The sequence below is a fragment of the Ornithorhynchus anatinus genome, chromosome X1, assembly GCF_004115215.2.
Source record: "Ornithorhynchus anatinus isolate Pmale09 chromosome X1, mOrnAna1.pri.v4, whole genome shotgun sequence".
Lineage (NCBI taxonomy): Eukaryota > Metazoa > Chordata > Mammalia > Monotremata > Ornithorhynchidae > Ornithorhynchus > Ornithorhynchus anatinus.
This window is the reverse complement of record NC_041749.1, coordinates 9402047-9424680: the sequence shown is the minus strand read 5'-3', so window position 1 is coordinate 9424680 and position 22634 is coordinate 9402047. Positions and strand designations below refer to the sequence as shown.

General features: G+C 42.0%; 1 protein-coding gene and 1 non-coding gene across 2 annotated transcripts in view; one reads left to right on the top strand and one right to left on the bottom strand.

The window, feature by feature from the left end:
* Positions 1–22634, top strand: part of CSMD1 (CUB and Sushi multiple domains 1) — a 1410881-nt gene that overhangs the window by 994751 nt on the left and 393496 nt on the right. Inside the window, exon 11 of the mRNA XM_029051790.2 lies at positions 1222–1343. Coding sequence (XP_028907623.1) covers positions 1222–1343 — 122 coding nt within the window. The remainder of the gene's footprint in view (positions 1–1221; positions 1344–22634) is intronic.
* Positions 14757–14894, bottom strand: LOC114807117. The gene has a single exon (XR_003755170.1). It is a non-coding gene; the product is annotated as a small nucleolar RNA SNORA7 (small nucleolar RNA).

Sequence of the window (22634 nt, the reverse complement as noted above, 5' to 3'; positions counted from 1 at the left end):
CTCCCTCATAAGAGACAGCATAGCATAGTGGCTAGAGCACAGGTCTGGGAGTCATAAGGACATGGCTGCTAATTCCAGGTCTGCCACTTATCTGCTGTGCAACCTTGGACAAGTCAATTTACTTCTCTGTGTTTCAGTTATCTCAAATGGAAAATGGGGATTGAGACTGTGAGCCCCATATGGGACAGGGACCTATCAGCTTGTAACCCAGCGTTGAGGACACCGACTGGCACACAATAAGTGCTTAAAAAATTCCACAGTCATTATAAGCGCTTAGTACAGCATGGCTCAGTGGAAAGAGAATGGCCTTAGGAGTCAGGGGTCATGGGTTTGAAACCCAGCTCTGCCACTTGTCAAATCGTGACTGTGGGCAAGTCACTTCACTTCTCTGTGCCTTAGTTACCTCATCTGTAAAATGGAGATTAAGACTGTGATCCTCAAGTGGGACAACCTCATTACCCTGTATCTACCCCAGCGCTTAGAGCAGTGCTCTGCACATAGTAAGCACTTAACAAATACCAACATTATTACAGTGCCTGACATATAGTAAATACAAAAAAAAAAAAAAAAAGGATTTAAAAAAAAAAAAACAACCTTTCAAATCAACCCAAAGTGAAGGGAAGGATTCCCCCGGGGTCCAGTTCTTGGACCACTGAATTAGCTGGATTTAATAATAATAACAATGATAATTGTGGTTTTTGTTAAGCACTGACTATGTGTCAGGCACTGTTCTAAGGTCTGGGGTAGATAGAAGGTAATCAGATTGGACATGGTTCATGTCCCATATGGGGATCACAGTCTTTAATCCCATTTTGCAGATAAGGTAACCGAGGCACAGACAAGTGAAGAGACTTGTCCGAGGTTATTCAGCAGAGAAGTGGCGAACCCAGGATTAGAACTCAGGTCCTTCTGACTCCCAGGCCCGTGCTCTTGCCACTAGGTCATGCTGCTTCTTTACTGTATAAAGGGCTGACTGTACAGATATGAAAGCAATGAGTTAATAGCGGCAAATTCAGTCTGTGGGTCATTCGACTGACCTATTGGTTCCTTTCCAAAGGCTCCATTCTGTAGTCGGTCAAATGAAGGTATTTCCTGGGTACTTACTGTGTGGAGGACACTGTACTAAGCACTTAGAAGAGAGCAATAGAGTAAGAAGAAAAGTGTCTCTTGTTCCGAGGCATTTTAGAATTTGACCTCACTCTTGTTTCTGTACATTTCTAGCTAGAACATGTGGTTCCAACCTGCGGGGACCAAGTGGAATCATCACATCACCTAATTATCCAGTACAGTATGAAGACAATGCCCATTGTGTGTGGGTCATTACAACCACAGATCCTGAAAAGGTTTGTTTTTATTCTGACCTCTGTCTCCATGTTTGAAATAGTCAACATCTGGAATTCAATGATAACATCTTTAAAATAATAAACGTCAAGATTTTGAAACACACAGCCATCAAAATTAAGGTCCAAACTGTATTCTAGAATGTAGAACAGTGTTTTTGTTTTGTTCTTTAATGCTTTTAATGGCATTTGTTAAGCGCTTACTATGTACTAGGTACTGTTCTAAACTCTGGAGTACAGACAAGGTATTCAGCTTGGACAAAGACCATGGGGATCACAGTCTTAATCCCCATTCTATAGCTGAGGTAACTGAGGCACAGAGAAGTGAAGTGACTTGCTCAAGATCACACAGCAGACACATGGCAGAGCTGGGACTAGAACCTTTAATCCCAATCTTAAGATTTATCCACTAGGTCTGCTTCACGTTTCTTTGGAAAAGAAGCCAATCTTGGATTTTTTAACTTCTTTTTAGCTCACAGATAGACGCAGTTGTCCCAAGATTCTTGGGACAACAATCTTAATCTGACTACATTTTGCTTGGAAGCAATGTTTTTCTTTGAAAAATGCTTGCCTTATGCTGCTTTTCATGGCTTTGTTATCTCTTTGTTGTCCTATTGCATTATTTATCAAAGTTGTTCTTGAAAATTCCAACTACTCAGGATGGAGCGGTTTCTATATATAGTCATACTTCGAATGCATGCAAAACTATTCGTTTTCTTTAGGAGTTGTTGGTTTTAATTTGCCTTTCATGACCTGCAATATTTTTTAAAGTAATATCAAAATTATGCTCACAAAGTTTGGTATCACTTGTGTCGATCCTAATCAAAGAGGTCTCGCATCTGTGGTAGGTGAAAAGGAGTTTTCTATTAGGAACAAAATTTGGAAGAGGATGAATTCTTTACTACTTTTCTGCATCATACAATATGTGAATTAATAGGAAAAAAGCCTTTCATTTAACAGAAATAATTCATTTTGACCCAAATAAATATTAATAAAATGTAATTTAGAGAAATGTAGCATTTTTAAAGCATTTTACTTCAGTGAGCAGGGTTTTTCATTTTTCAAATATGCATTAGTTATATTGACAGCAGATTATAACCTTGATGTCTTTCTATATGCAGTTTGTAATTATGATAAAGCAAATTACAGGCACAGCTAGCTCTATTCATTTTCTTTTGGTGCCTATTAAATAAAGGCCTTTTTATTCAACATAAAAATCGAGACCCCCATGGAGAAGTAGAAAGAAGCAGCAGTATATATTTCTAGAAATGTATACATTGATATACATAAAAAACAAAAGAAAAAATATGCACAAATATGACGTCTATTTTATGAAACCAAAAATGTCTGCTATGGGTTTATGAGGAGGGTGAGGCTTGGAGAAGATAGAGGGAATTGGGAAAAAAAAAGGAGGAAAGAAAGAAAAAAGGACCTTAAAATCATTTTAGCTTCATTTTAAATGTATAATATTTGTAGGTAAAGGAGTACTCCTCTTACCTAACATTAGAGTCATGTTGTGTCCTATTATTAGATCCTATTTGGCTATGGGTTGTTGTCCTGCATGTGAATATTGCGGTGTAACATTTTTCAGCCAGAACTAGTTCTATCTCAGCTGCCCTAATGATCAAGCACCTTAAAACTTGGGTCTCTGCAATGCTAAGGAAAAAGGAAATGATCACCCACAGTGCTAAGGAAAAAGGAAGTGATAGTCTATTTTATTTATTAACTATTTATTTCTGATTTACTTCTGATTCTTGGATTAAGGAAAGGTAACATGACATACTTGAGTCTTCATTTCTTCGTGAAATAGTCTGTTTCTACACTTAAGACTATACTGAGTCCACACTTAAGACATGAAAGAACACAAAATTTTGAAAAACTGGCTTAAAGCCACTGACTTTAATTCAGGCAAGCATAAATATATGACTGCTCAACTCTTTAAAAAGAAAAAAAAAGATGATCATTCAGTGTGAAGTATGTCAGCACTTTCTTTTAAATTTAGCACATATGTTGATGTATATGGATTGGTGCGTAGCATGCGGGACTTAGGAGGTAATTTTTATTACAATAATTTCAAAAAGCACAGAAACATTGATAATGGAATTTGGTAAACACCAAGTCTTGTGATAGATAAAATATAATGCCATTTTAATTGATATTTTTCATCTTGCAACATTTTGAGAAACTTAAGCAAAATATGCAGAAGCTTGAGAGCGTTATGACCTATAAGGAAAGGTTACATAGTGTTTGGATGTTTTACACCTAAAAGACAGTAAAATTTCAGATTCATTCATTCCTCCATTCATTCAGTTGTATCTACTGAGCACTTACTGTCTGTAGAGTGCTTACTGTGTGCAGAGCACTGCACTAAGATCTTGGGAGAGTACAACATAGCAGTAAGCAGACACATTCCTGGCCCACAAAGAGCTTTCAGTCTGTAGGGGAGTGATGATGATGATGGGGCTTAAATCGTGTGTGGGGGAGAAGATGAATGTGGAACAAAGAAGAGAAATGGGCAGAGAAAGGGAAATACACAGAGGGAGGGAATAGAGGAGAAAAAATAGGGAGAAGAAAAGGTGACAAGGAAATACGGAGTGGGAAGGAACAGAGGAGAAAATAGTAGAGAAGCAGCATGGCCTAGTGGCAAGAGCACGGGCTTGGAAGTCAGAGGTTATGGGTTCTAATCCTGGCCCCGCCACCTGTCTGTTGTGTCACCTTGGGCAAATCACTTAACTTCTCTGTGCCTCAGTTACCTCATCTATAAAATGGGGATTGAGCCTGTGAGCCACACGTGGGACAACCTGATTACCTTGTACTTACCCTAGTGCCTAGAACAGTGCTCAGCACATAGTAAGCACTTAACAAATACCCTCATTATTATTATTAGAGAGACGAGATGGTGAAAGGAAAACAGAGCAGTGGAAAGGGGAAAAGAGGAACAAGGAATGGAGTCTCACCCACACCGCTTGTTCATTCATTCATTCAATAGTATTTACTGAGTGCTTACTATGTGCAGAGCACTGTACTAAGGGCTTGGAATATACAATTTGGCAACAGATAGAGACAGTCCCTGCCCAATGACAGGCTCACAGTCTAATCGGGGGAGACAGACAGACAAAAACAATAGCAATAAATAGAATTAAGGGGATGTACACCTCATTAACAAAATAAATAGGGGAATAAAAATATATACAAATGAGCGGACGAGCACAGTGTTGAGGAGATGGGAAGGGAGAGGGAGAGGAACAGAGGGAAAGGGCACTTAGCTGAGGGGAGGTGAAGGGTGGGGCAGAGAGGCAGCAGAGGGAGAAGAGGAAGCTCAGTCTGGGAAGGCCTCTTGGAGGAGGTGAGCTCTCAGTAGGGCTTTGAAGAGTGGAAGAGAGTGAGTTTGGTGGAGGGGAGGAGGGAGAACATTCCAGGACAGCTAGTTGTCATGGTCTTTGTCAGAACCACAATTGCAACCACCACCGGTCTCCAGGGACCGTGTTAGAACTACCACCGGCAGTTTCCAAGGGCCAGGGGTTATGCTCCAAAAAACCATCCCGCCCACTCAATTCCGGCTGATGCAGCAACTACTGGCTGATGCAACAACGGAAGCGGTGACAGCATGGTACAGATCACCAGAGGAGGCTGAGGCCAACCCGAGATCCACCCGAGAGCCATATCGGTTGCGTGGCCTGCGGCCATGTTGGCCGAGTGGTGAGAACTGAGCCAGGGAATTGCTGAACCCACGTGGAACATGTCATTCCCTCCTTGTCAACAAATCCCACATAGAACCTATAAAAAGTCTAATCTGTCTTCTCTACCTCTTCAACTTCTTCCTCTTTTTTTTTCCTTGTCAGCTTCTTCCTCTCTACTGCTGCATCACTGTCACCATGGTGGTTGGAAAATGGCTCTCTAATGGTTTTCTTCTTGACTTTTCTGGAGGCTGGGCTCTCTGTTCATGTTAGGGACCTTTCTGAAACTTAAATCTAGCTGCATGCCTTCTAATTAATATGGCCTTGGAGATCGACCCCTGTGATCTGAGGTGTGAGATCTGAGAGAGGCCATCTTAGAAAGGCCTTACTCTCCCTTCCATATACTTCTATCATTCTTTTTTCTTTTTTTGGTTTAATGATGCTCGTTAAGCACTTTTTATGTGCTATGCACTATTCTAAGCCCTGGAGCAGATACAGATACAATCAAGTTGGACACAGTCCCTCTCCCGCATGTGGCTCACAGTCTAGAGAAGCGGCCTGGATCACAGGCCTGGGAGTCAGAAGGACCTGGCTTCTAAGCCCAGCTCTGCCACTTGTCTCACGTGTGACCTTGAACAACTCACTTCACTTCTCTGTGCCTCAGTTCCCTCATTGGTAAAATGGGGATTAATACTGTGATCCCCACATGGGACAGGGGCTGTGCCCAACCTGATTATTTTATACGTATCCCAGCACTTAGAATAGTGTCGGGCATATAGTAAGCACTCAACAAATTCCACAATTATTGTTATTATTACTTTAGGACTAGAATTTAATCCTCATTTTACAGATGAGGAAACTGAAGCCCAGAAATGTCAATTGACTCTCCCAAGGGCACACAGCAGACAAGGGGCAGAGCTGTGTTGAGAACCTAGGTCCCCTGAACCCTAGATAGTACAGTCACCTAAAGTAATGGCAGAAGAAGAGGAAATTGAGCAAAGCTCTGTTTTATGGCACACACCCAAGTAATACTGAGGTAGAACTTTGATCCAGGACACAGCTATATATTTGTATAATGAAAATTGCACTTTTTCCTGTGATGTACATTACGTATATACTTTAAATTAAATTTAGGGACCATATTTTTGGCAGTTTGCTAACTATTGAGTCCTTTGTGAGGAGATAATGATGATGTTTGTTAAGCTCTTACTATGTGGGAAGCACTGTTCTAAGCCCTGAGGTATACAAGGTTCATTCATTCATTCAATAGTATTTATTGAGCACTTACTATGTGCAGAGCACTGTACTAAGCGCTTGGAATGAACAAGTCGGCAACAGATAGAGACAGTCCCTGCCATTTGAGGGGCTTACAGTCTAATCAGGAGAGACAGGCAGACAAGAACAATGGAACTAAATAGAGTCAAGGGGAAGAACATCTCATAAAAACAATGACAACTAAATAGAATCAGGGTGATGTACATCTCATTAAACAAAATAAACCAAATAAATAGGGTGGTAAAGATGTATACAGTCGAGCGGAAGAGTACAGTGCTGAGGGGGTGGGATGGGAGAGGGGGAGGAGGAGAGGGAAGGGTTTGAAGAGGGGAAGAGAATTAGATTGTCTGAGGTGAGGAGGGAGGGCTTTCCAGGACTGCGGGAGGACGTGGCCCAGGGGTCGACGGCAGGATAGGCGAGACCGGGGGATGGTGAGGATGTGGGGGGCAGAGGACGGAGCATGCAGGGTGGGCAGTAGAAAGAGAGAAGGGAGGAGAGGTAGGAAGGGGCAAGGTGATGTAGAGCCTCGAAGCCTAGAGTGAGGAGGTTTTGTTTGGAGCGGAGGTCGATAGGCAACCACTGGAGTTGTTTAAGAAGGGGAGTGACATGCCCAGATCGTTTCTGCAGGAAGATGAGCCGGGCAGCGGAGTGAAGAATAAACCGGAGCGGGGCGAGAGAGGAGGAAGGGAGGTCAGAGAGAAGGCTGACACAGTAGTCTAGCCGGGATATAACGAGGGCCCGTAGCAGTAAGGTAGCCGTTTGGGTGGAGAGAAAGGACGGATCTTGGCGATATTGTAAAAGTGAAACCGGCAGGTCTCGGTAACGGATAGGATGTGTGGGGTGAACGAGAGAGACACGAGTCAAGGATGACACCGAGATTGCGGCCTGAGAGACGGGAAGGACGGTCGTGCCATCCACGGTGATAGGGAAGTCTGGGAGAGGACCTGGTTCGGGAGGGAAGATGAGGAGCTCAGTCTTGCTCATGTTGAGTTTTAGGTGACGGGCCGACATCCAGGTGGAGACATCCTGGAGGCAGGAGGAGATGAGAGCCTGAAGGGAGGGGGAGAGGACAAGGGCGAAGATGTAGATCTGCGTGTCATCTGCATAGAGATGGTAGTCAAAGCCGTGAGAGCGAATGAGTTCACCGAGGGAGTGAGTGTAAATGGAGAACAGAGAGGGCCAAGAACTGACCCTTGAGGAACTCGTTTGTCCCACGTGGGGCTCACAGTCTTAATCCCTATTTTACAGATGAGGTAACTGAGGCACAGAGAAGTTAAGTGACTTGCCCAAATTGAAACAGCTGACAAGCGGCAGAGCTGGGATTAGAACCCATGACCTATGACTCCCAAGCCTGGGCTCTTTCCACTGAGCCACACTGCTTCGCTAGCAGCACATTGTGGGCAGGGATTTTCTCTATTTGTTGCTGAATTGTACTTCCCAAGTGCTTAGTACAGTGCTCTGCACACAGTAAGTGCTCATTAACTATGATTGAATGAATGAATATGTCTAAAGAGCCAAATCTTGATTACACACAATTATATTATTTTACAACTCTTTCTTCTTTTGAAGTCACCTCAGCTCCTAGCACTGAGATTTGACAACAGATGTGTTGGGGAAGTTGAGGAAACCCTGTTTAGGAACCCTCACCTATCAATCAATCCATCATCAACCAGTCAATCACCTTCCTCTGAAAGCCGGAAATTACTACCAACATGAGGTCTGAGGCAGAGTCTCGCGAGTTGAGATTTGTTCTCAATTTGTCTGTCAAGTTACTTCACAAACAGCCTGCATCCCAGCAGGAGTTTAAGGGAAAGTGGTTAGAAAAATTGAAAGAAGATGCTCTTTGAGCACTGAATTGGATCCTGGGACAGCATTTGGCAACAAACTGTAGAATAGCTTGATGTGTGAGTCTGATTTTTTTTTTTTAACTTTTCATTTTGCATCGTTCACATCCCAACAGGCCTCCTGAATTCTCGAAATTAAGACTACAGACGCAGCGACCCTGTGTCCCATATTTTCACTGCCCTAACAGTTCATGCTCCACAGACAGGAAAGTAATGGAAATTTATCTGCCACCCAGTCTAAAAACCCTCCAAATACTCTAGATCTATTAACTGAGGGGGTGGAAAAAAGAAATTTTAAGTTATTTTCTACCATTTTGGCCTACTGAACAGAGAATGGTCTAGGGAACCAGAGGACTTAGCGTGGCTCAGTGGAAAGAGCCCTGGCTTGGGAGTCAGAGGTTATGGGTTCAAATCCCTCCTCTGCCACTTTTCAGCTGTGTGACTGTGGGCAAGTCATTTAACCTCTCTGTGGCTCAGTTCCCTCATCTGTAAAATGGGGATTAACTGTGAGCCCACATGGGACAACCTGATTCCCCTGTGTCTACCCCAGCTCTTAGAACAGTGCTCTGCACTTAGTAAGTGCTTAACAAATACCAACATTATCATTATTATTATTATTATTGTTATTCCCTGCTCTGCCAATTGCTCGCTGTGTGAACTTGGGAAAGTTACTTCACTTCTAGGTGTCTTTGTTTCCTCTTCAGTCAACTGGGGATCAAATACCTGTTTTTCCTCATACTTAGACTATGAGCCCCATGTGTGATAGGGACTATATTCAACCTCTTAAACTTGAATCCACCCTAGTTTTTAGAACAGTGCTTGACATGTAGTAAGAACTCAACAATTTAATGATAATAATAATAATAATAATGATGATGATGATGATGATGATACTCTCTCCCACTCTCGGTTCCTCCAGAAGTTTTGAATCAATGAAGGGAGAGAAAAATAGAAGGGTCAGGGAGGAAGGGAGAGAAAAAAAGAAAGCAGAGAGGGAAGGATAGAAAGATGGAGTGAAAAACAGAAAAAAGATGAAAGGAGAAAGTATAGGAAAGGATGTAGGAGGGAGACAGAAAAGAGAGGTAAGGAAGAGAAGCAGAAAAAAATTAAGGAAAAAAGATTGAAAAAGAGTGAAGAGAGTGGTTTGCTCAAGTTAGTGAGGAAGCAGTATTGGACAGGAGATATTAATTAAGAATTGTAAAGTCCTCCTCTCATTCTGAATCTAAAAGATACTATCAGTTGATGACATTTATTGATTTCTCACTGAGTGAAGGGCACTGTACTAAGAGCTTAGGAAAGGTCAATACAATAGAGTTGGTAGAGACATTCCCTGCCTATAACAAGCTTGCAGTCTAGAAAGGGAGACATACATGAATAAAAAATAAACAATTTATAATATATTATTTATAGATATGTAAGTGCTGTGGGGCTGAGAGTGGAGCAAATATCAAATGCCTAAAGATTGTACATCCAAGCGCATAGACTATGCAGAAGGGAAGGGGAAGTCAGAGAAAAGAGGGTTTATCGGGTAAGGCACCTTTGAGGAAGTGTGACCTCAATAAAGTTTGCGGTCCTACTCATATGACAGCCATGAACTCCACTGTCTTTGCCTTGCAAATGGGTAAAAAAAATAAAGAATAGTTTCCCAATTCCAGTTCCTTTCTCATTAGTTCAAATTCCAGAAGACTGAGAAAGAATGAGTCACAGTGGGTGTAAATTAGTGATTATTCTAAAAGAGTCTCTTTCTTGGGACGCATATTAGATTTTATTTACATTGTAATAAAAGTGGGCTTTCATTCATTTGTTTTTCAGTAATTTTTTTTTTTTAATTTTCTCAGTTGGTTTAAATAGACAGCAAATTACAAAATGCATTTCTGGAACATGAGAAATTGTTTATACAGGAATCTGTAGAGAATAATCAATCAGTCAGTGGTATTTATTGATGACTTACTATGTGGTGAGCACCATATCAATAATAATAATAATGATGATGTTAACATTTGTTAAGCACTTACTATGTGCAGAGCACTGTTCTAAGCGCTGGGGTAGATACACGGAAATCAGATTGTTCCATGTGAGGTCACAGTCTTCATCCCCGTTTTACAGATGGGGGACTGAGGCACAGAGAAGTGAAGTGACTTTCCCACAGTCACACAGCTGACAAGGGGCATAGTTTGGATTCAAACCCATGACCTCTGACTCCCAAGCCCGAGCTCTTTCCACTGAGCCATGCTGCTTCTCTAAGTTTTTGGAACATACAGAACAGTAAATTTGGTAGATATAATCACTGCCCACAAAGTGCTTACAGAATAGATGGGGAGAGGGACTTTGGAAAAAAAAAAATGTAATGAGAGGAAACTGCAAAGTATAAGGATATGTCCATAAATGCATAAATGCCAAGATGGGGTGACTATCCAAGTGCGATGACATTGCAGAGGTGACGACAGGCAGCATAAATGAGAGCTTAGTAGGGGACGACTTCTTGGAAAAGTTGCTATTTTAGGATGAATTTTAAAATGGTGGGCTGTTTTCCTTTATCAAGATATCACTGAGTTACAGTTAATCATAGGCAGCAGAAGTAGCAGCATGGCCTAGCAGAAAGATCACAGACCTGGGAGTCGGAGGACCTGAGTTCTAATCCCAGCTCTGCCAATTACTTGCTGTGTGACCTTGGGCAGGTGACTTGACTTCTCTGTGCCTCCATTTCTTCAACTGTAAAAAAATAGGGGTTGATTACCTGTTCTCACACCTACTTAGTCTGTGAACCCCATGTGGGACAGGCACTCTATCTGACCTAATTAACTTGTACCTACCCCAGCATTTAGGACAGTGTTTGACATATAATGATTAATACCACAAAATATAATTTCAATCATTGCTATCTTGCTTCCAAAACTTTCAAAACTTCCAATAAAAAGAGATGAGCCTTGGTGATCATAGCGTATAACACTATATTTTCTTTGACTGCTCTTTCAGGGATTTTAACTTCCACCCTATTCCTTTGCCATTTTTTTTTTATTTCATATTTTCCCTGTCCCCCCTACTTTGAAAAAATCACAGTTCGCAGGTTATCAATATAAAATGGATTTTTTTTTTCCCCGTAGCAGTTTAGGAATATTTTTTTGCTCTTGGTGAAAAAGGGATCGTTTTATCTGATCAAAATTTTAGAAGAGATAATAAAAATCAGGATTGATATACCGATATGCACAAATATCCTTAGTTGAACAACACTTAGACACCTGAAGGCACCCCAATTAAGCAGAATTACCAACCAAATTAAGCAGCAGTCATTGCCATTAAGTATAATTAGGCTTAATTTGATTCCTTGGGAGACATTCCAAATAAGCGGGTTTCCCGATTAGGCGTGCCCTGATTAGGTAAAGGTATATCTTGTAGCAGGCACTGGAAGGAAGAACAGTTACATAATGAAAGTTGGTAAATAAAAACATTGACGAAATATAATGACTGAGGATATCCAGTCGGTAGTGATTTTGTTATTTTTTTAAGTAGTATTAGCAAGTTAAATGGCACCATATCATAGTGGATAGAGCAAGGGCCTGGAGTCAGAAGGTCATAGGTTCTAATCCTAGCTCAGCCACTTGTCTGCCATGTGACCTTGGGCAAGTCAATTCACTTCTCTGTGCCGCAATTACTTCATCTTTAAAATGGGGATTTGAGATCGTGAGCGCCACGTGGGACAGGGCACACTGACTACACATAGCGCTTAACAAATACTATTATCATTATTATTATTAATATTATTATTTAAGTGTACTGTACTAAAGATTCCATTCCTGTCTTGGGCAATGGCTAGCCAGTGGAAGGCAATCTACTGCCAATCAAAACTTCCCTATTCTGGGCAGCAGCGGCACGGTGGACAGTCAAGGGCAGAGACTCATTTATTGCGTCGAGGGAGGCAATGGTAAACCACTTCCCAATATTGACCAAGAAAAGTCTATGGAGAAACTACCAGAACGATAGCAGATGGAAGTGGGGTGTTCTGGGAGAGATGTGTCTGTGGCATCCCTAATGGGTCAAACGTGACTCGACAGCATAAGGCAACAACAAGTGTAATAAAATCTTGGGAAATTCAGAACAAAGAAGTGACCTGTCCCCTTTCCCACAAGGAGAGTGCACTCTAATGGAGAGAGCGATATTTGATTTCACCACTGTTTCCAATATGATGGGTTGGTTCTAAAATGAAATGAATGAAAAGGAAAACTAAACTTTCACACTATTGGAAAAAAATGAAATCAAGTGTAGTGATATTTCCCTTTTTTAGCTGCTAACTCCTCTATTTTCAATCAGTGGATTTTTTCTTCCATTTGGGTATTTTAATCCCCGGAAGTTTCTTGAAATGAGGTTACTTCAAATCAACTTGTAACGTATTACCTGATCCAGTCTCTGGGGGAAAGTTGACTTTAAAGCTCATTCATAAAGGAAGAAGTCTGGGAACGTACTTAATTGATAGCTCAGTGAAAGAGCCCGGGCTTGAGAGTCAGAGGTCATAGATTTGAATTCCAGCTCTGCCACTTGTCAGCTGTGTGACAGTGGGCAAGTCACGTCACTTCTCGGTGCCTCACTCACCTCATCTGTAAAATGGGGATGAAGACAACCTGATTACCCTGTATCTACCCCAGGGCATAGAACCGTGTTCTGCACATAGTAAGCACTTAACCAATACCAACATTATTATTATAGCTTTATAATTTAGATAGCTTTAGAATATAACCATTGCAAAAAAAACCCAAAAAAGTTTAGTCTTGTGGCTTCAAGTGCTCATCCAAGGAGCATTTACTTAGCTGGGGGAGATCTACCATCTCTGCAATACTAGCCCTGGCTCATTCTCTGAAGCAGGCAGAGATTGTTGTCAACCCCGAAAATCTAATTCCTCATATAGAATGCAGGAGTGCCTGAGGCAGATGGAGTGTTCGGGAAACCTCAGATGTGGTAAGACTAAGCAAAGTACAGGGAACCCTTGTTAGCCGGATAAGCAGTGTGGGGGGAAGTCGAATGAACCCAGGCTATTCCTGCGGGAAGCCTGGAATCAATCATCCTATCATTGGTATTTTATCGAGTGCTTACTATGTACAGCGCATGATACTAAGCGTTTGGGAGAATACAACAGAGTGGGCAGACAGGCTCCCTGCCCTTAACGAGTGAGAGTTTAGAGTGGGAAACAGATGACTCCAAAGCTATTTCAGTCTTCTCTCAGATGCTTCTAAATAGGCGGATAATTCACACTGGACTGGATTCTCTGGTCCAGTGGGGGAGGCTTGCTACCAGCATGGCTCAGTGGAAAGAGCAAGGTCTTGAGAGTCAGAGGTCACAGGTTCGAATCCCAGCTCTGCCGCTTGGCAACAGTGAGACTGTGGGCAAGTCATTTCACTTCCCGGTGCCTCAGTGACCTCATCTGTAAAATGGGGATGAAGACTGTGAGCCCCACGTGGGACGACCTGATTATCCTGTATCACCCCCAGCACCTAGACCAGTGCTCGGCCCATAGTAAGTGCTTAACAAATACCAACATTATTATTATTATTATTAGTTGCTGAATTGTGCAGAGCGAAGGTTAGTACAGTTCTGCACACAGTAAACACTCAATAAACCCGACTAAATGAATAAATATGCACCCAAAATTTAATTTGCACACAAATATGCACCTAGAGTAGATCCTTAATAAATGTTACCATCATGATGCGGCTGCCTGCAATTTTAGTTGATTTGAAGTCATAACTACTGTGCTCCATGTCTAAAGTCACAGTGTGATTTAGGTGGGCTATTAAGGTGATATATTTTTCAGTAGCCTGTCAACAGAGATTCTGGCTACCACTTTCCCGAAAACAGAAACCATTGAGGTACCCCTCTAATTTGCACTCTTGGACAGCTCCCGCTTCTTCTTAAAGATGGTGACCATGTGGCATCTTTGAAATATTTTGGCATTTCCTTTCAGTGCTCAGTTGGTCGCTGTTTATATATTGCCAGAATCATTTGTTCACACTCTGGTTGCAAGTTGTAACAGAGAGGCACAGAGGAGTTAAACGACTTGCCTAAAGGCGAACAGCAGGCAAGTGGTGGAGCCCGGATTAGAACCCAAGTCCTCTGGATCCCAGGCTCATGCTTTATCTTCCAGGGCACACTTCTTCAGGACTGTTAGAGAGTGGGAGGCAGCGGAAGAGTCATTGAAATACATTCTGTTTACTGTAAAATTAAATTCCAGGAAGTGAGCTTCCCAACTTGTCACTGTTGTCTTATGCTGGCGATTCGTGCCTGACATAGCGACACCATGACAAATCTCTCCCAGAAAAAGCCACTTCCATATGCAATCGTTCTGGTAGCATATCCATAGAGTTTTATTGGTCAAAAAATGGAAAAGGTTTACCACTGCCTCCTTCTGCAATTCCATTAATTCCATTCCTTCCTTGCCCTGTAAACGTCTCTGCCCTTGACTCGATTAGAATGTAAGCCCGTCAATGGGCAGGGACAGTCTCTATCTGTTGTCGATTTGTACATTCCAAGCACTTAGTACAGTGCTCTGCACCTACTAAGCGCTCAATAATTACAATTGAATGAATGAATGACTCTCCCCTGCCACTGCTGCCCAGCATAGGGGAGTTTTGACTTGTAGCAGATGGCCTTCCACTCGCTAGCCGCTGGCCAAGCTAGGAACGGAATGGACAGGCCTCTGCTTGACTCTCCCTCCCATAGTCGTGACTGGTAGAGGACTGGAAACTCTCCAGGTGTGACCCTGAGAGGGGTCCCAAGTCATTAGGCCTTTGGAAATGATTCCAGCCAGCCACAAGCATAGTTGAATACACAGCAAATAGATTAAATCATCTGATAAATTGATTGAGTGTGGGATACAGTTTTAAACCATTCAATGCTTTACAGGGAAACTACGGAGAAGAAAAGTTGCAAATAACCACTTAGTTTCCAATATCATCAGATTCTTTCATCAGCTTTTTCAGAACTTTTTTGTTGTTGTTCAGCAAGCACCTAAAGTTTCTTCCCTTCCTGTTTTAAAGTATTTCTCTTTATGCTCTGCTTCTTTTGAAAGCTAGTTTCTGCTCATACCTTAATAAAGCTTGCCACTGTTTTTTTTTTCCTCTGGGTGCAACTACTGTACCTGCTGACGATTCTCCCGCTGTGCAGTTCATTACCGCTTTGCCGCCCAGAAACTGTTTCTGGGTGATACGGTTCTAGTGGTTCTTTTATAGCTCCATTTAAGGTTTCAGGACTTCTGATAATATTGCAGTTATTCAGAAATGTTTTCTCCATTGTTCTGCATATGGGTCACTGGTTTGTGGGAATGTTTTGTTTTTTTTTTCTCATTTAAAGTTTTTCCAGAAATTACCGTTACTACAGTGGGATCTCTGCTATATTTTTTCAAGTTATTCTCCCGGAAATATTAGACGTTGGTAATAACGATATCTTGTTTGAAGGCTGTGTGACCTGGGCAAGTCACTTAACTTTTCCATGCCTCAGTTTCTTCAGCCATAAAATGGGGATTTGATGCCTGTTCTCCTTCCTACTTAGACAGTGAGGCCCAGGTGGAACATGGAGTTATCTGACCTGTTTATCTAATCCAGCACTTAGTTCAGCCTTAGGCACATAGTAAGCATGATCATTACCATCATTATTAGGATTGTTCTCATTTATCGCCACGTAATGCCTGTAGGACACTCTACTAGGAAGGCAAAGAACAAATGAAAAGAAAATTCACTCTCTGCCTTTGAGACATTTTGAATCAAATGGGGGAGAAGAAAGGAAGTCATCCTGTTCTTAAAAGTGAGAAGAGAGATATAAATAATGGATATGAATAACAAAGAACAGATAAATAGGTGTTTTGAAGTGATGATGATGGTGGTATTTGCTAAGCGCTTACTATGTGCAAAGCACAGTTCTAAGTGCTGGGGGATACAAGGTGATCAGGTTGTCCCACGTGGGGCTCACAGTTTTAATCCCCATTTTACAGATGAGGTAACTGAGGCTCAGAGAAGTGAAGTGACTTGCCCAAAGTCACACAGCTGGCAAGCGGCAGAGCCGGGATTAGAACCCAAGACCCAAGCCCGGGCTCTTTCCCCTGAGCCACGAGATGTGCTTGGGAAGAAAATAAGCTTCCATGAACATCATATTCACTGTAATTTCCCAAGCACCAAACACAGTGTTCTGCAGTTACTGCTCAGTGGAACAACTTTTTTTTCCGTGCTATTGAGAGTAGCACAAAAACACAACTTCCTTCCTCTTGAAATACTGCCTACTGCCCCTCTTCTGTCTCATCGCTTCTTCACTCCTCGTGATTTCTCACTCGGTGTGTACCTCCTATTACCTATTCTAGTCACATGATCCCTCCAAGAGGAACTGGGTGACTCTGAGCCTTCTTCGGTACTAGGTTCTTAGATATCATTTTTAGTAATCAAACTAGTATTTGCTGTTGGTGAGTGTGAAATTGATGTTGAAATTAAATGTTTCTCTGGCTTTAGAGAGCATCAATTTGATATGAAGCTTGATGCCTTATTTTGGCTTTTTTATGGTATTTGTTAAAGTGCTAACTATGTGCCAAACACTGTGCTGAGTGCTGGCGTAGCTACAAGATAATCTGAGTTTTACACCATCCAAATCTCATCTAGGGCTCACAGTCTTAGGCCCCATTTTACAGATGAGGGAACCGAGGTACAGAGAAGTGAATGAACTGTCCAAGGCCACAGAGAAGAAGCAGCATGGCCGAGTGGACAGAGCATGGGCCTGGACATCAAAAGGACAAGGGTTCTAATCCTGGATCCACCACTTATTTGCCGTGTAACCTTGCACAAGTCACTTCACTTCTGTGGGCCTCAGTTATCTCATCTGTAAAATGGAGAGGAAGACTGTAAACCCCAAGTGGGACATAGATTGTGTCCATCCGATTATCTGGTACCACTCCAGATTCTAGTACAGTGTCTGGCATACAGTAAATGCTTAACAAATGCCATTTAAAAAAAAAGTGTCAGACTCAGTTTAGAACCCAGGTCCTTCTGACTCCCAGGCTGTACTCTATCCACTAGGCTACACTACTCCTGGTTGTTGTTATTAACTCCCCTGACTAAGGTTTCCGAGGAAGTCAGCTCTTCATCTGATCAGTGAACGGTTTTTACTCTGATTTCACTGTGATTTCACTGTGATTTCAGGCAATCTGCCCCTCACAGACTTTCTTAGGATTTTGAAAGGATTTTACCTGTTCCTGAGGTACGATCAAGTCAAGCCCCCATTCTTATCAGTGCTAAGTTTAGGTCACTGAACTTTTGATTGACCAACATTGTCTGAGCATGCCAAAAGACAATGATTGCACTATTTAATGTATGCAAATATACACACTCAAGGAATAAGACTAGAAATCAATCAAACCATGGTATTAACTGAGGGCTTACTATGTTCAGAGAACTGTACTAAGTCCCTAGGAAAGTACAATATTACAAAGAATGAAATGAGTGTAAAGACGAAGACAGTTTTTGAAAAAGATAGGTGGGAAATTTATGGATTGCCTTTTGAGACTAGCTGAGATAATATCCGTTAATGGTATTGCTGGAATAATAATAATAATAATAACAATAATAATAATAATGATGATGATGGTATTTGTTAAGTGCTTACTATGTGCAGAACACTGTTCTAAGTGCTGGAGGAGATTCGGGGTAATCAGGTTGTCCCATGTGAGGCTCACAGTCTTAATCCCCATTTTACAGCCGAGGGAACTGAGACACAGAGACGTGAAGTGACTTGCCCTTAGTCACACAGTTGACAAGTGGCCTAACTGGGATTCAAACCCATGACCTCTGACTCCCAAGCCCAGGCTCTTTCCACTGAGCTATGCTGCTTCCCCTAAAGAATAATGTTGGTATTTGTTAAGTGCTTACTATGTTCAGAGCACTGTTCTAACCGCTGGGGTAGATACAGAGTCATCAGGTGTCCCACATGAGGCTCACAATCTTCATCCCTATTTTACAGATGAGTGAACAGAGGCATAGAGAAGTGAAGTGATTTGCCCACAGCCACACAGCTGACAAGTGGCAGAGTGGGATTCAAACCCATGACCTCTGACTCCAGAGCCCAAGCTCTTTCCACTGAGCCACGAAAATTGGAGGAATAGCATAGAAAAGACAAGGGATAGGGGAAAGGATGGAAAATGACTCTAATCAATGATCAATTTATTGAGCACACTGTGTGCAGAGTACTGTAAACCATGAGTCATTACGCGCAGGGAATGTGTCTGCTAATTCTGTTGTGTTGTGCTCTCCCAAACGCTTAGTACAATTTTCTGTGCATAGTAAGCATGGAATAACTACAATTGATAGATACTAAGTGTTTAGGAAGAGAATACAGTATAGCAGAGTAGGTAGCCAAGTTTCCGACCCATAAGGAGCTGACAGTCTTCAGGGTAAGAAGAGACAGGTTGACTGGATGGTCAACCGAATGACTATCCGAATTTAGTGTTTAATGTGCATTACCATTTCATCTGGAATTTCTCCAATCAGTTACAGTTCTGATCTCCAACATTCTAGGCAATACCAAACTAATCTTTTCATAATGTTCAGAAATCATAGAAAATGCGGTAGAACGAACAATGAATTTTAATACGGAGCCAAAATGTGGTAGCTTAATGGAGACCAATTTTTTCACAATATCCACTTTTAAATGTATAGAGACCTTCTTCAGTTAGAAAGTTCCTATTCGTGATGTGGCTTTGTATTTCAAGTGTCACTTCATGAAGATATAAGTGGATGTGTGCGTATATGCAGAATTATGGAATTCACTGCTACTTTCTGAATTATGGATGATGAGAGTATTTGGATCATCATTTGAGAAAAAGATTCTCAACTGCCCTTTTTAGGGTACCAGAACTTATGCATAAAAATACTATTTTTAGATTCAGTAAAATTTAATTATTTAACTTAGGCAGCTAGTTGGCTTTTTCACATTAGAAAGGCCAAACCCTCCCTCATCGCTGTGCTTCCCTCGGTAAAAACGCTGTTGACTTTTCTCCCATATCACTGTGGTAGCTACAAAAAGTATCATAATGTGAATTCCCATTATTATTTGATGATAATAATGTCAGTGTATAAACCAGAAGTACAGTTACTTCAAGGCACAGGAAAGTTGAATAGATGGTAAAACCATAAAAAAAAAAAAAAAACTTTCCAACAAAACCATTTCTTCAGGGCAGGCTGTGCCTTAAAATTGGATTAATTTGGATCTCTCTCTGTACTTTCTACATACAAACTACTTGGTCCTGAAATGTAGTCACTCAGAATTGTATATGCAGCTCCTCCTTCACCGTCAAAAAAAATCTGACCAGGCAAAGAAGAGGTGTTGAATTTAGAACCCAGTACAGTGCTCTACACTAGAGAAGCAGCAAGGCTTTGTGGAAAGAGCCCGGGCTTGGGAGTCAGAGGTCGTGGGTTCTAATCTCGGCTCTGCCACTTGTCAGGTGTGACTTTAGGCAAATCCCTTCACTGCTCTGTGCCTCAGTTACCTGATCTGTACAATGGGGATTGACTGTGAGCCCCAGGTGGGGTAATCTGATTACCTGGTATCTATCCCAGCACTTAGAACAGTGCTCGGCACATAGTAAGCGCTAAACAAATACCATTATTATTATTACTACAAATGAAATTGATGTACAACCTTTATTTGCCCTTTAATCATTTCTCTGTCATGCATTCTGCCAATTTGCTAATACCTAAATTTAAAACAGAGAACAGCACAAACTGAAAGGAAATTCATAAACAAACTCTCCCTCCTACTCTCTTCCACTGTCTTCTCCCACTCCAGTCTAGCTTTTGCTTTTCATTGCTTTCAAGCCAACCTCCTCATCGTGCTCCATTGTCAACTCTCCTACTGCTTGACCGACCACCTGCTCGTACTCTATCCACTGCCTGAAATTCCCTCGGCCTTGATACTGCTCTCCCTACATTCCCTACACTAGTGAATTCACCTGACCTTTCCCGATTATTTCAATCTGACACCCCTCTGAAATTGTGTCTTATTATTCATAGAAAAAGTAGATTGTCAAATTCATGAAATGGCATGCCTGCATTGTCCTTTTTATTATTGGAGTTATATTAAAGGCCAATATGGCAAGAAATCTGTTTTTATTGACTTTGGCACACACTTTCACATTTCAGTATTAGCCAGCCTACTCTCAAGACACCAAGATTTTTTTATTGCTCACACTATGGGCAACCTTTAAACCACGCATTGATTGAAAACTGTTGTATACTGTTTCATAGTAATAGTAACGATTATGGTATTTGTTAAGCTCTTTCAATGTGCCCAACACTGTTCTAAGTGCTGGGGTTAGATTCAAGATAATCGGGTTGAACACTGTCCATGTCTCATGTGGGGTTCACAGTCTTAATCCCCCTTTTACAGATAAGGTAAATGAGGCCCAGAGAGGTTAACCAACTTGTCCAAGGTCACACAGCAGACATGTGGTGTAGCTGGGATTAGAATTGGGTCTACCTCTCTCTGCCAGGCCCATGTTCTTTCCCGTAGGCTGTGCTGCTCTCTAAGCAGTTTCCTAGAACCCCTAGATGGCTGCTTTCTGCAAAGTTCCCAAGATGGTGGTCGCGTTATCGTGGGAGAATGACATGGCATTTCGTGTCAGAGAGGGTCTGAGTTGATACTCTGAGCTCTGAAGCTGGATTTCAAGCAGCGTGGTTCAGTGGAAAGAGCAAGGCTTGGGAGTCAGAAGTCATGGGTTTGAATCCCTGCTCTGCTATTTGGGAGCTGTGTGATTGTGGGCACGTCACTTAACTTCTCTACGCCTCAGTGAGCTCATCTGTAAAATGGGTATTAAGACTGTGCACCTCATGTAGGACAACCTGATTACCCTGTATCTATCTGCGCTTAGAAGAGTGCTCTGCACATAGTAAGCACTTAAATAGCAACATTATTATTATTATTATTATTATTATTTCCCAGGCCACCCCCATGGTTCTACAGCAGGACTAGCTCCAGTGAGTTCTGTTGTGACAGAAAAGTATTCTGGGCAGCCCCAGAGCAACCAACCGTATGCACTTCTGGCGTGTGCTCATGCTATCAATCAATCAGTCATCCATATTTATTGCTCACTAGGTGCAGAGTCCTAGACTAAACGCCTGGGAGATTACAACACAACAAGAGAAGCAGTGTGGTTTAATAGATCACAGGCCTGGAAGCCAGAAGAACCTGGGTTCTAAGCCCGGCTCCACCACAGGTCTGCTGTGGGACCTGGGGCAAGTCACTTAACTTCTCTGGGTCTCAGTTACCTCATCTGTAAAATGGAGATTAAGAATGTGAGTCCCGTGTGGGACAGGGATTGCGTCCTACCTGATTAACTTTATCCATTCCAATGCTTAGAACAGTGGTTGGCTCATAGTAAGCACCATAATTATTACAAGTACCATAATTATTATCGTCACTATCAATACTACAGACAGGTTCCCTGCCCACATCGAACTTAAAGTCTATTAGGAATTAGTCCCAAATGGGGCAGGAGAGAGAGGAAACCAGGTCATGTTAGGGTTCACTGGGTTGTTTGGGCCAGTTCTGGGTCAGGACAACCACTGTCGGATTGAGATCCACCTCCCAGCAGCAAAGATAAGCTCAACCACCAAACTTTGTATAGGATGTTATTGTAATGAGAGGCAATGTGGCCCACTGGAAAGATCTAGTGGGAATCAGATGACCGGGTTTCTAATTCCTACTCTGCTGCTTGCCTGGCATGTGATGATGATGATGACATTTAAGTGCTTACTATGTGCAAATCACTGGTTTAAGTGCTGGGAAGGATACAAGGTGACCAGGTTGTCCAACGTAGGGCTCACAGTCTTAATGCCCATATTACAGATGAGGTAACTGAGGCACAGAGAAGTTAAGTGACTTGCCCAAAGTCAGACAGCTGACAAGCAGCAGAGCCGGGATTCAAATCCATGACCTCTGACTCCCCAGCCTGGGCTCTTTCCTGAGCCACGCTGCTTCTCAACCAAGGGCATATGACCTTGAACAAGTCATTTAACTTCTTTGGGCCTTAGTTTCTCAATCTGTAAAATGGTGATTCAATGCCCATGAATCCTCCTACTTAGGTTGTAAACCCATTTAGGATGAGGACTGTGGTTATCTTATACTTATCCCAGCTCTTAGTAGAGTACTTGGCACATAATAAACCTTTAACAGATATTGTTATTACTCTTATTTTATTATCATTATTGCATTATATCACAAAGTACATACTGACTAAAGTGTAAGATGCATGTGGGTAGGGAACATGTCTACAAACTCTACTATATTATATTCTTTCAAACAATACAGGGAAGTGCTTGGCATAGAGTAAGCACTTAACAAATGCCACTGATTGATATTATGAGACATAATGAGAATCAGCTTGGTTTTGTGGAAAGATCCCGAGCTTGGGAGTCAGAGGTCGTGGGATCTAATCCCGGCTCTGCCACTTATCGGCTGTGTGCCTTTGGGCAAGTCAC